Source organism: Eublepharis macularius, chromosome 15 (assembly GCF_028583425.1).
Source record: "Eublepharis macularius isolate TG4126 chromosome 15, MPM_Emac_v1.0, whole genome shotgun sequence".
Taxonomy (NCBI): Eukaryota; Metazoa; Chordata; class Lepidosauria; order Squamata; family Eublepharidae; genus Eublepharis; species Eublepharis macularius.
Window position 1 is genome coordinate 46,147,950 of NC_072804.1, and position 13,210 is coordinate 46,161,159.

At 44.6% G+C, this 13,210-nt stretch overlaps 1 protein-coding gene across 1 annotated transcript in view; it reads right to left on the bottom strand.

The window, feature by feature from the left end:
* The window catches only part of LOC129342939 (IgGFc-binding protein-like), a 68,164-nt gene extending 58,252 nt beyond the window's left edge, over positions 1-9,912 (bottom strand). Inside the window, exons 1-8 of the mRNA XM_054998896.1 lie at positions 9,865-9,912; positions 8,326-8,456; positions 7,779-8,060; positions 5,740-5,877; positions 4,446-4,605; positions 3,276-3,697; positions 2,238-2,802; positions 339-937 (exon numbers count right to left, since the gene is read on the bottom strand). Coding sequence (XP_054854871.1) covers positions 339-937; positions 2,238-2,802; positions 3,276-3,697; positions 4,446-4,605; positions 5,740-5,877; positions 7,779-8,060; positions 8,326-8,456; positions 9,865-9,901 — 2,334 coding nt within the window. The 5' untranslated portion in view covers positions 9,902-9,912. The remainder of the gene's footprint in view (positions 1-338; positions 938-2,237; positions 2,803-3,275; positions 3,698-4,445; positions 4,606-5,739; positions 5,878-7,778; positions 8,061-8,325; positions 8,457-9,864) is intronic.
* Between the last annotated feature and the right edge of the window lie 3,298 nt (positions 9,913-13,210).

Here is a 13,210-nt window from a genome sequence, read left to right on the forward strand (position 1 = left end):
AATTACTTTCGTTACAACGATTAATATTTACCCACCACTTCCAGTGAGCAGCTTTCAACAGAACATTAGTGGTTAAACCACAAAGAGCTATCAGGGGTCTACTGGATAATAATTGCTGTTCGGTTTTAACCAACAGCCACATGCCTGAAGAAGGGTGCTCTGACTCTTGAAAGCTTACACTCTGAAAACTTGTTGGTCTCCTAAGGTGCCACCAGACTCAAATCCTGCTGTTCTACTGCAGACCCACACAGCTGCCCACCTAAACATGCCTTCCGTTATTGCTGTTGTCGCTGCTGCTTCTATTGTTATTGTGCGAATGGCATGACAAAGTGTCTTACCTGCACTTTGCCAAACTGCCCTGCTGCTACAGCAATGCTCTCTCCGTATATCTCCAGCTCCACCAGCCGTACCCAGGAAGCTACAGTGAATCCTCGACGTTCATTCTCTGCTTTGATGGTGAAGCTCGGGAGCTTGCCAAAAGGTCCACAGTAGGTGCTCAGAGTATATCTGCAGTCTCCTTCATAATCAAATGCAACCCCATCAAAGGTGACATAATGGGGATCTCCAAAGACCCAGCTGTTGCCGAATTTCACGGGGTGACATCCCAGGATCCCGCCCACAACTCTGCATATCTCCAGAGCCTCACAGGCATGGTCCCGGCACTCCATGGGGTGAGAAGGATGCCGACAGGAACATTGCTTGCTACAGGTATCCGTCAGGACGACCTCATCGCCCACTTGGTAGTACTGGCCATTCGACACACAGCCACAGCGATTCAGGGGCACGCACGTTCCTCCGCTCAGAATGTAACCCTTGTCACAAAAGCAGCCTTCCTTACACGGCTCGAGGCAGTACAGAGGGGCAATGGAATCCATGCAGCTGGCTGGGCAAGCAGTTGAGCAAGGTTCATAATGGCTGTTCTTGGGACACGTGATTCCTGATGGAGAAACGGTATACAAGAAGGAGGAATCATTAGGTTCCCGGATTACATTAAAAGGGCATCAGGTTGTTCACATAGCATGCAATTGCTCAGTTACTTAACAGTTGGTTTCTGGGTTCAATTCAAGATGCTGATTATTACCTAGAAAGTCTTTCATGGCCTAGGACCCACCTGTCTGTAGGACCACCTCTCCCAGTGGGCTCTGTTGTCAAAGCTTTGCTCATTTGAAACTGCTGTCCTGAAAATGGATAAGATCAACAGCTGCCCAGACCTGAACATTCTCTGTTGTGGCTCCCTCCTTGTTGAATGGCTTACCTGAATGTAATCCCAATCATACAAGGGGTTTGAGAGGGTAAGGTGGGAGCTAAAGGGACAAAGCGACTTTTTTTCCTACAAGAAGATAACTGCTCAGCTGAACGCTCACTTGTGTGTACAATGGAATGCGCTCCCTGCACATAGAAAATTAGCATGTCGGGGAAGTGTTCCAATTGGCAATTCCACCCTCTATTAGGTAGTTGATCCTTAAAAAACAGATGGTCTTGGGTAGTGACCCTCAGATTATGGATCCAGCTATCTGAAGCTGTTAACAAATTCTGGATCTTGACTCATGTAAATGAGCTTCAAAGGCATTCATCCCAGTCCTGTGCACATTTATTTGGAATGGTGGTGGTGGGAAGTGCCCTCAAGTCATAGCTGGCATATGGCAACCCCTGGCAGGGTTTTTAATGCAAGAGATTAACAGAGGTGGTTCTGGTTGTGTCTTTTTTCTTGTGTTTTTTTCAACTGTTGCTTATCACCGGGATAATCCTGGTCCATTCTCTAAACAAATAATCTAGCCTTCTAACATCTGAAGAAGCGAGCTGTGACTCACAAAAGCTCATACCCTACCACAAATTTTGTTAGCCTTATAGGTGCTACTGGACTCTCACTCTTTTCTTCTGCTACAGACAGAGTAACACAGCTACGCATCTTAATGCTTCTAACATGTTTTCTACATTCAGGGAGCTTTTGATGCGGGCAGGGTTTTTTTCTGGAAAAAGAGGTGGTGGAACCCTCAAGAGGGAAATGAGGAAGAAACACATGGGATTCTTTGAAATAATATTATTTTCACACACCATTGCCGAGTATTTTCAAGAGGTGCCGGAACTCCATTCCACCGCATTCCCACTGAAAAAAAGCCCTGGACGTGGGGCAGAATTCAGTGATAGGCTCTGACATCTGCATTCTACAATGGCAGTGCCAGTAGGGTTACAACAAGTAATTCTTCTAAACCTGATCCAAAGAGCCCTCTACCCACCGCAGAAGTGGTTGGATCTCCACAGCCCCACTGTTATATTGGCTGCTTGACACCCTTCGGCATAAACACGCAGAATTTCACACAGCACTGTTTGGTTGCCCTTGGACATGCAAAGATTGTAAGCGCAGCTCTCCATGAAGCCGGAGGAAGGCAGGGCCTGTGAGCAGGCGGCAAATGGGCCAGGGGACTTCTTCAGGATGCCGCAGTAGTTGGGACCGTAATAACGAGCCAGTTCAGCGGGAAGACAAGGAGACAGCTCTTGGATGTCCCCGCACGGGTGTTCCCCATCCTTCACCTGCCAGCTTGCAGCAAACTGAGCAGCGGATGTTGCTAAGGAGCCACTCGGCATCAAGAACTCATCGGCAATGTTCCCATTCAAAGTTCCACAAAGGGCACAGGTGGCATTGCGGTAACTAGCAGGAACCGCCACTTGCACGTGTTGATTCCCATTGTAGGAAACTTCCACCCCCAAATCAGTGGTTATCTTTGTCGAGAATCCGCTCTGATGCACTCGGATTTTGCCACCAAGAAGGGCTGCCGGGAGCAGGGTCTTCATCCCATTGATCTAGTATGGTAAGTTTGTGAAAATAAAGCAGAATTGGAGTTACAGGTTAACTATAATTGCTTAGTTGTCACTTCGATTGAATGTATTATTTGGTTTATTTAGATATTTATATCCTGCTTTTCTTCCTAGCACCGATTCAGAGCAGTTTACAACAGCGTTCTTCATTTTATCCTCACAACAACCCTGTGAGGCAGGTTTGGTTGAAAGACAGTGACTGCCTTGAAGTTACCCAGCAACTTTCCACAGAAGACTAGGGATTTGAACCTGGGTCTCCTAGATCCTAGTCGAACACTAACTACACTGACTCCATATTGTAGTTTCTGTGCTGTAAATCTGCTTCTTTCCTTGATAACCTCGGGGTAAAAATATTGAATTTCCAAATGAACTCAAGAAGAAAGAGGAGAACAAAGAAGTAACTGTAAATGACCGGAAAAGATGACATGTGGAAGAGAACCAGATTTCAGAGGACTTACCATGACATGCCCAGCGGTGCCTGTAGTGATGACCACCTCCTGACCATAAACCATCATGCGCAAGCCTTCCATGCGCGGTGTGCCCGTGTCTGTCTCTGGTATCAGGATACTTGCCTCTATCCGATAATATTCCAGGTTGTGGCTGGGTAAAGGCGTACACATCTGAGACAGCACATAAGTACAGGAGCCTTGGAAATTATACAGATGCCCATCAAAGGTGGTGTAATGCCATCCACTCAGGACTTGGCAGGTTGCCCTATGGACTGGCCGGCACAGATGGTATAAAGAAGCGGACTGGCAGATTTCATCTGCTTCACACCCTCCAGCCTGGCACACCACCCTGTGGCCATCAGAATTGCACTGGCATTTGTTTTCACAGGTCTCGTCGCTCCAGAAGATGGCACCAAATGACAGAAAGTGAGCTAGTAAAAGATAAAGAGCAAACATCATGACTACAAAGGGCTCGTGCCACTAGCTTAAAACAATCCATGCAGTTCTGACCAATACACGTATTATATGTGCACTGCAAACTTTACTGAAGCAAGAAGTGCTGTAAAACTCATATGGGAGAAAATGTTCACTGTTGATTTCGGTGGCAAAGAGAGCCTGCAACAGATTTCGTGATAAAGGTAAAGGTAGTCCCCTGTGCAAGCACCAAGTCATTACTGACCCACAGGGGGCGTCGCATCATGACGTTTTCTTGGCATGATAAAAGTAAAGTAAAAATAGGCATAAGGATTAATGATGGTTTGCAGAGAAAACAGAATTTGTTAATTCTGCCAAGGTAGGAGCCTGCAGGGCCGATTCCAGATGACTAACCTTAAGTCGCTTCATGCCGCCCTCTTCCGGATCGCGACGGGGAAAATGCGAAATATCGCGTTTCCTCGCGCGAGTTTTGGAGGGAGGTTTAGGAGGGAGCCTGAAAACTTAATCGTCCTCTGGGCCTATTTACGTGAAAGCAAACTACATTGCTATATCCAACCTTTTTCTCTCTGAACACCATATACAGAGCACAAACAACAGGTTCTATTGTCTTTACACCCTGGTTAAGAAGCTCCCAGAGACATCTGGCAGACAGCTGATGGAATGGAAACTGATTGCTGAACTTGATGGACCTTTAGCATGATCCTTCATCGATCGTACGTTCCTGGTGATTAGCATTCAACATACCTTTATACACACAGCCGTTGGGCACCGCAAAGACGTCCACTTGAAAAACCCAGCGCCCAGGGTCCATGACATTACTTGTTGAGCTGACATTAACAATGCTTGGCGTCCAAGACCCAGGGATGTTGAAGTAGTTTTTGGCATCTCCAGTGTTAAATCCAGCCTGAGAAAAAAAAGAGGAAAGGAACATAATAAAGGAGGAAAATCCCATTTACTGCCTGAAGATAACCACCTTATGTTATTCTGCATATACGCCAGCAAATCCAATAACTAAGCTAATAGAAGACTTCAGTCAGATGAGAGAATGTCTTCTTTCCACAGATAAGGAACGGCCAGCTTCTGTCTTCTCATGAACTGCTTTTGTGTTCCAGATTGTGGTCTGGAAGTATATTTAGCTGGGCAAACTGCCCAAAGGGCAATGGGGAGTGTTAATAATAGCAAAACAAAATACATTCACGCTCAAAAAAGAGAGTCATTGAAGTATATAATCTCCCTTCACTATCCCAAATGGAAAAGTGGCTAATTCTGAAATATTTAGAGCAGTCTGAATCAGAGGTAACCCTTCCAAGCCCATTGACTCCAATGAACTTAGAAGGGTGTAACTGCTCAGAACTATACTGTTATATAGCTAGGGCTGCAGACCTAAAACCACTTACCTGGGAATAAACACCATTGATTAAGACAACACATTGCCAAAGCAGATTTGATTAGGATTGCTCTCTGGGTTCAGGTCCTTCAGGAGGATATTTTAATGATTTTTTTTTCATACCAGAGGGACTGTTGTGCCAGTTACGCACTGACCTTGGACTATGGGTCCCAAAGTCATTTGTTCTGGATCTAGAATTGCCTAGGAAAATGTCTGGAGACTTGATGTGTAGTGTTTAGGGGTGGTGGAGTTTGGGAAGGATGTGATGTCACTTGTTGATGAGGCTCTAGGAATTTCCCCTAATCTCTTGGTAAAAACCATAAAGACACTGGGAAATCCCTAGAGTGTCACTATGGGGCCCATATTTTCTCTCGCCTCTCAATATTTTGAGGGCAGGAAATCGGTGGAGAATTTCCCATCGGGCTTGGATCTCCTTTATTTCCACAAATATCTCTCCACTTAACCCTTTCCAGCTGTTTAGGTTGAGAATCAGCCAGAATACTTGGATAACAATATTAAGTAACTATTCAAATATAAGGACAACATACTGCTCAAATCTAAGCAGTCAGTACAGAACTCACAATGATTTTACCAAAAAAGGTATTGAAATAGAGAGGACTAGGTGAGAAATTTATCACAGGTAGGAACTACCTGGGCAGGTGTGCCTCCTAAGCCAGTGAATGCATCTCCACCACTTGCTTTTCCTGATATCCACTGGATGTCCCGGTAATGAAGCATCACAAAAGATCGGTCGCCATTGGAGGTTAACACAGCCTGGAACGTGTTCACCTGTATAGAACAAGTACCAAAAGGAATGGGTAGTATCTGTCCATGGGAACTGCCACTCACTTGAGGTTTTTACATCAATGATCTCAGATACTTTTAAAGATACTTAGTAATTTGCTTTATTCCATATTGAAATTTTTTACAAATGGGTTTTACTACAGGTCTTTGTGGCATGATTTTTTATAGGCTTTGCCGCTTGGTTGTGATGAATTTTATTGGGGGCAAGTGTTGATTCCCACACCGCTGTTGGGCAAGCGGACATAGCCTATTTCCCAACAACATCCTGTTGTTTCTTGGCTCATTCCATGGCTCCCCAGCATGGGTGACCCTAGGACGGGTGCACTTCACCCTCCTTCCCTTAAGAAAGTTAAGGCTACACACTTAATATAGTGTTTAAAGGACAGAGTTTTATTCTCTACAGAGGCTAAGACAACAAAGCAATTCTATACAAAGATGATCTTCTATACAAACTGATCTCCATATCAGAAGCTACTGTTTGCATCTACTCCTCCCTCCCCTCTCCACCTATATATCTGACCAGTTTCTTCTTGCCCTCCATGCATCTGACGAAGAGAACTGTGATTCTCGAAAGCTTATGCTACAATAAAGTTGGTTAGTCTTAAAGGTGCTACTGGACTCTTTTTGATTTTGCTACTACAAACTAACACAGCTAACTCCTCTGCATCTGTACAAAGATGAACACTTAACATTATGCTCTAAGTCAGAATACAACTTAACACTTTGAACTTATGGATATAAGGCACACTTAACGCTATAATACTTAACCAAAGACATGACAAAAGCAAGGGTCCCTTGGACTGAGCTTAGCCGGGCTAAGGCTTCCAGGCTGGAAACCTCTCTAGCCACTTGGGCAGGGCATCAGCGAGGTTCTAATGGCAGTCACCTTCTTTTAAAGGTGTTTTTCAGTAGGTGTGTCTTCACTGGCAGAGTGTTCTCGAGCCAAGGATTTCATGAATCCTACCTTCTTGCTTGTCAGTTTTCCTTTGCGGAGCAGAGGCCTTTGGCACTTGTTTCAGCGTGCTCAGCAAAAAGCAAGGAACTTCAGGCTAAAGGAACCTGATGTGCTCTGCGGGCAAAAGGCAAAAGGACCTTGGGGTGTCACGAGGTCCTTGCCCTTGTGTGCTACATTCTTTCACTAGCTTGCTTGTGGGGGAGTTGGACAGAAACGAAAGTTAAGAGAAAGGGAGGGCAGAGGTGAAAAACCTCTGCTTTAGGAGTTTTAAAGGCCTTTTTCTCATAGGCCTGGATTGAATGCTGTTAACGGCCTGGGATTTTCAGAACCAAACTCCATAATTCCTACATAAGCTTTCGAGAATCAAGTTCTCTTCGTCAGATGCATGGTACAGAAACTTTTATTCCAGTTTCTGTACCATGCATCTGACGAAGAGAACTTGATTCTCGAAAGCTTATGCTACAATAAAATTGGTTATTCTTAAAGGTGCTACTGGACTCTTTTTGATTTTGCTACCACAGACTAACATGGCTAACTCCTCTGCATAATTCCTACGACAGTCTTCAAAAAGAGTTTGCAATGCGTGTATGGTACTATTACTGGTCAAAATCTGAGTCCATTAGCACCTTAAAGACCAACAAAATTTCCCAAAGTATAAGCTTTCATAAGTCAAGCCTCACTTTGTGAAATCTAACAAAGTGAGCTTTGACTCATAAAAGTTTATACCGTGGACAATTTTGTTAGTCTTTAAGGTGCTACTTGACTTGAATTTTGTTCTAGCACGGCAGACTAACACTGCTACCCACACTCAGCTTTGCTGATCAGAATCCTATGGACTGTTTCCAGTAACTTTGGTCAAAAACAGTCCTTATCTAAATACTATAGAATATTTTAAACAATCAACGAACAAGAGCAGGTCAAAGAGTCCAACCTTGGAGGACAGGGATCCATAGAAAGCCACTTGGTCCCAGGTGGCCACAAAGACCCAGGTCGCCATAAACTTTTCATGGGGGAAGTAAGTGTTGATGTCAGCTGTGACTCTTTGCAATAGTTGCTCGTCTTGGCTCTGCCTGTAGTACACCTCGCCTGTGATGCGGTTATCAACATCAGCCCAGAACGGGGCCACAAATGCCCGGCCATCAGTCAGTGGAAAGGGATCAGGGGTGTACTGGCTAACAGGGTTGTCAAATGACACCACCCCATTATTGTTCACCTGTGGGAATGAATGAGGAAGGTGGAAATGAGTCTTTTATTTGAGCTTAGTTAGCACAAGCAGCAGACAAAAATGAAAAGATTCCCCATTGCTGTGAATCGCATTTTTGCTCCACCATTCTTCCGAGGAGCTTTGGCACTTCAGCAAAATTCTGGAAGCAAATAATTCTCCCAGGCAAACCAAGGGGGAAAGAAGTCCTCTCTCCCATACTCTGACATACAGGTGATGCAAAAGCACAGAGTGGGAAAGTCGGGATAAGACTTACATAAAGAGACCGAAATCTCTGGGCAAAGAAGTAGAAGTTCTCAGAGATGGGGATTTGAGGCGATGCCCCATCATCTGCCTTGGGGGTTCTTCCGTCCTGATGTTTGGGTCCATATGGGTAGAGCAGCATGTCTGAAAAGTTCAGAGAAGAAATTATGAGTAATCGTGAGAAAGATAGTTTGGAAGATACGGAGGCAGCGTCACAACATCTAGAAAAAATGGCATTTTTTAAATTTTTCAGTTAATAAGTTATACGACCTATCAGTCTGCCTAAGTACAGCATCACTATTGTACTTCCTTACACAAGTTCCTCCAGTTATTTTCCAGGGGTAGAAAGTTCCAAGTGCACTGAGGGCCAAACTACAAGTGACGAATGACACTTGAACTGCAAGTGTATTTCTCCCCGTTCACTTGCCCTCCACTTGTGCTCCACTCGATCCACTTGCCGTTCAAGTGTTATTCATCACTTGTCACTTGGCCCTAAATCAGCTGCCTTGCTGGCCTTTAAATTGGGGCCACTTTTCCACCACCCCAAAGAAAACAGTATAATAATATTAACAACAACATTCAATTTATATACCACCCTTCAGGACAACTTAATGCCCACTCAGAGTGGTTTTCAAAGTGTGTTATTATTATCCTCATGACAATCACCCTGTGAGGTGGGTGGGGCTGAGAGAGCTTTAAGAGAGCTATGACTGACCCATGGCCACCCAGCTGGCTTCAAATGGAGAAGTGGGGAATCAAACCTGGCTCTCCAGATTAGAGACCTGCTGCTCTTAACCACTACACAAAAATGGTTTTTAGAGCATCCAACTGGATACTTGGAGCTTCCACCCAGCTCCAAACTCAGAGTTCTGTATCTTTTTCTCAGCTGCTTTCTCTAAGCCTTGTTCTAGAACTCACTCAGGTCACAGGGCAGGTATAGTACATGAGGGAGAGCAGGGGATATGTCTATTTACACATATACACTCTCATTTGCATGTTGCCCGCACATCCCCATTTTGAGGAATAAACTGCCTGTGGTGAGTTCTTCAGTTCAAAATTATGTAGACACAGGGCTTTTTTTCAGCAGGAACGTGGTGGAATGGAGTTCCGGAACCTCTTGAAAATGGTCACATGGCTGGAGGCCCCGCCCCCTGATCTCCAGACAGAGGGAGTTTAGATTGCCCTTCATGCTGCCAGGCGGCGTGGAGAGCAATCTCAACTCCCCTCTGTCTGGAAATCAGAGGGCGGGGCCACCAGCCATGTGACCATTTTCTCCAAGGGCAACCCACTGAGTTCCACCACCTCTTTTCCCAGAAAAAAGCCCTGCGTAGACATTATTATGAAACCATTACGATTATTTTATATGTGCTTCATTCTGTAAGCCATCTGAGTTGTGTGTTTATTCATGGGAACACAGCCGATAAATATGGAAGAATTCTCTAAAACACAATGAACATCGCTCTTCACCAACATACATTCCTATTATTTTCCAAAGACACCTCATTCCCAAGATGTCTTCCTTCAGGTTTAACTATATTTACATTCATCCTACCTGCCTCAGTGGCTTCTCCCAAGGACGGTACTTGCATCACTAAAGCCAGGGAAGAGGTAACTGGAAAGAACCGGAAGAGCACAGATTTGTTTTCATTTAAAAAATGAGGTATTTTAACTCAACCTAACTATGCTCAAAGAACAATAAAAATATTACAAGAAAATAAAATACACCTCCCCTCCAAAAAAAGTGTTATAAATAGAGATGGGCACGAAACAAAGTTCATCACGAACTAGGCCAGTTTGCAGTTCACGAACCAGCAGTTTGTCAGAGCCCATTTTGACAAACCGCCACAAACTTTAGGCTGGTTCATTTGGTTTGTTTTTTGGTTGTCACTGCAGACAGCCTGGCGCCGATAAATCAGTTTCCTAGGCAATGGGGGGATGGGCTTTCTGCAGACCTTCTGCTGCCCCAGAAGTGACATTTTCACAAACCAAATAAACTGGTTTGCGAACCAGGGCAAGTTCGTGAAAGTTTGTGGTTCATGAAACACAGCAAACCAAGAACTGCACCGTTCAGTATTTTCCCGGTTTGTGCCCAACTCAGTAACTAGTTCACAAAACAGCCCAACATAGGGTTGTCAACTCTGGTTGTGAAATTTTTGAGAGGTGGAGACTGGGAAGGGCAGGATTTGGAGAGGGGAAGGACCTCCACAGGGTATAATGCCAGAAAGTCCACCCCCCAAAGCCGTTGTTTTCTCCAGAACCAATTTCTGTCTAGGGATTCCAGGAGATCTTCAGGCCCCACCTGGAGGTTGGCAACCCTAGCCCAACAAGACAAGCTAGGAAAAGATCAACATTCTTTCATTCTTTTTCATGCCTCTAATTTAAAAGAAAGAGAAATGGTTTGAGACTGCTTTGCAGTGTACATACCAAACACAAAAATCTCTCTGAACAGAGGAAGGCAAGCTCTCATTATGACTGTTTACCCTCTCCTTCACTTCTTGTAGCAGAAAGGGTGTTGGAGACCTGAAAACTAATCAGACTTGTTAACCCTACCATTCACAAGTGATGATACCCAAATCAGGGCTTCACTGACGATGTTAATGCTCTCACTCATGGATTCAGAGGATAAAAATTGTTTTGATGCTTTTGTTTTTATTTCGCTATGTTTATACTCCACTTTTCTCGCTCATGGGAACCCCGCATGGCTCATAATATTTCTTCCTTCTCCATTTTAGCTTCACAACAACCCTGTGAGGTAGGTTAGGTGAAATGTGCACGACTGGCACAAGGTCATCCAGCAAGCTTCCATGGCAGAGTGGGGATTTGAACTCAGGTCTCCCAAATCCGAGTCTGAGAGCCAAGCTACAAGTGATGAATTACACTTGCCTGGCAAGTGAACAGACTCACGTGTATTCTTCCGTGTTCACTTGCCATTCACTTGCGCTCCACTTGCTCTCCACTTCATCAAGTGGAGCGCAAGTGAACGGCAAGTGGACAGGGAGGAATACACGTAAGGGCCAAGCTACAAGTGACGAATGACACTTGAATGGCAAGTGTATTTCTCCCTGTTCACTTGCCCTCCACTCAATCCACTTGCCATTCAAGTGTCATTCGTCACTTGTAGCTTGGCTCTGAGCTATCATGTTTTTTTAGACCCAGCAATAGAAAGAGAGGGAGAAAGCTCACTGTCAGAGATTCATTGCTTCAAAAGGATTCGCCCCAAAATGATTATATCTGTACTAGTTGATTGTCACAAGATTGGTGCTAGAAAAAGATTGCATTCCAATCCAAAAGACGGGCATGCCATCTCCAGGTAAAGATGTGTCTTTAACAATTGTATGTCAAGCAATAATTCTGCAGACTTCTTCATAAGCATGTGCTGTGATGGAGGAAACCTGACCAGCTGAACAGGGATTGAGAAATACTAGTTCTACCCAAGTTCTCCCTTTTACACAAATATTAAAGCTGCAGGAATTCTATCTTCTACTGAGAGCCAGTGTCGTGTTAGAGTATTGGACTAGAATCTGGGAAACTCTGTGTTCGAATCCTTCTCTTCCATGGAAGCTCGCTGGTAACCTTGGGCTAATCCCACCCTCTCACAGGGTGAGGATAAAAGGGAGGAATAATATAAGTTCGTTTGGGTCCCCACATTGGAGACAAAGGTGAGGAATAAATTAAGGGAAAAAACAAACATTACATAACTCTAACCTTAAATCTTGTTCATGAACTTTAAAGCATTAATAAGTGTTAATCTGCTAACTTCAATATTTATGCACTTCCCCCTTTCCCCCATACCCTCTCTTAAAACAGCCTCCCTAACTGGAAACACTGGAAAGTCCATTTCAAAGCAGGAGAATATACACTTAAATTATTGTAAGCAGCATTTGAGAATTTCATTTTGGCTCAAAAGCCCTTACCAGCCTCCCATTGACAACTATAGAGCAACTCTTCGGAATACTCAAATCACCAGCCCCAATTGCTCATGTGATCTGCTCATGCACCGCTGTGGGTTTTTATACCTTTCCTTGGGTGGTGAGACTCTGCACGAATCTTGGACATGTTTGTGATACTCGATAGAGTCATTTATCAGCTCAACCTGCGTTAAGAGACTTTGACACATATATTTTGACCTGCTTTTCTCAATGTTTTTCTCTCAGCCCAATCCCTTGCAAATTCTGGGCACAAATATTGAAATTGGGAAGTTTTTTTAAAAAGACATTCTTGATAAGGAAGAGGGGGAAGCATTAACATTGTAACAGGAAAGGCAGAGATGGGCAGCAGTGCATGAAACTGCCTTGTACCCAGGGCTTTTTTTCAGCTGGAACGCGGTGGAACGGATTTCCGGCACCTCTTGAAAATGGTCACATGGCTGGTGGCACAACCCCCTGATCTCTAGACAGAGGGAAGTTGAGATTGCCCTCCACACCGAGGGCAATCTAAACTCCCCTCTGTCTGGAGATCAGGGGCGGGGCCACCAGCCTAGTAGTGACCATTTTCGCCAAGGGCAAATTAAACTTTCAAAAAGTCCCTCCTTGTTCCAGATGACCCAAAGTGACATCATCGTGTGGTCCTGTGCTGGCAACCCACTGAGTTCCACCACCTCTTTTCCCAGAAAAAAGCCCTGCTTGTACCAAATCAGACCATTGGTCCTTTAAGGTCAGTATTGCATCTTCAGACTGGCACTGACTCTCCGGGGTCTCAGATGGAGGTCTTTCCCATCACCGACTACCTGGTCCTTTCAACTGGAGATGCCGGGGATTGAACCTGGGACCTTCTACATGCCAAGCACAGGCTCAGGCTCTACCACTGAGCCAAATCCCTTCCCTCATATAGAGTTGAATATTAATTTCATACCCTCCTATTACTTAAGGTTTGCAAGAATGGACGCTACTTCTTCTTGG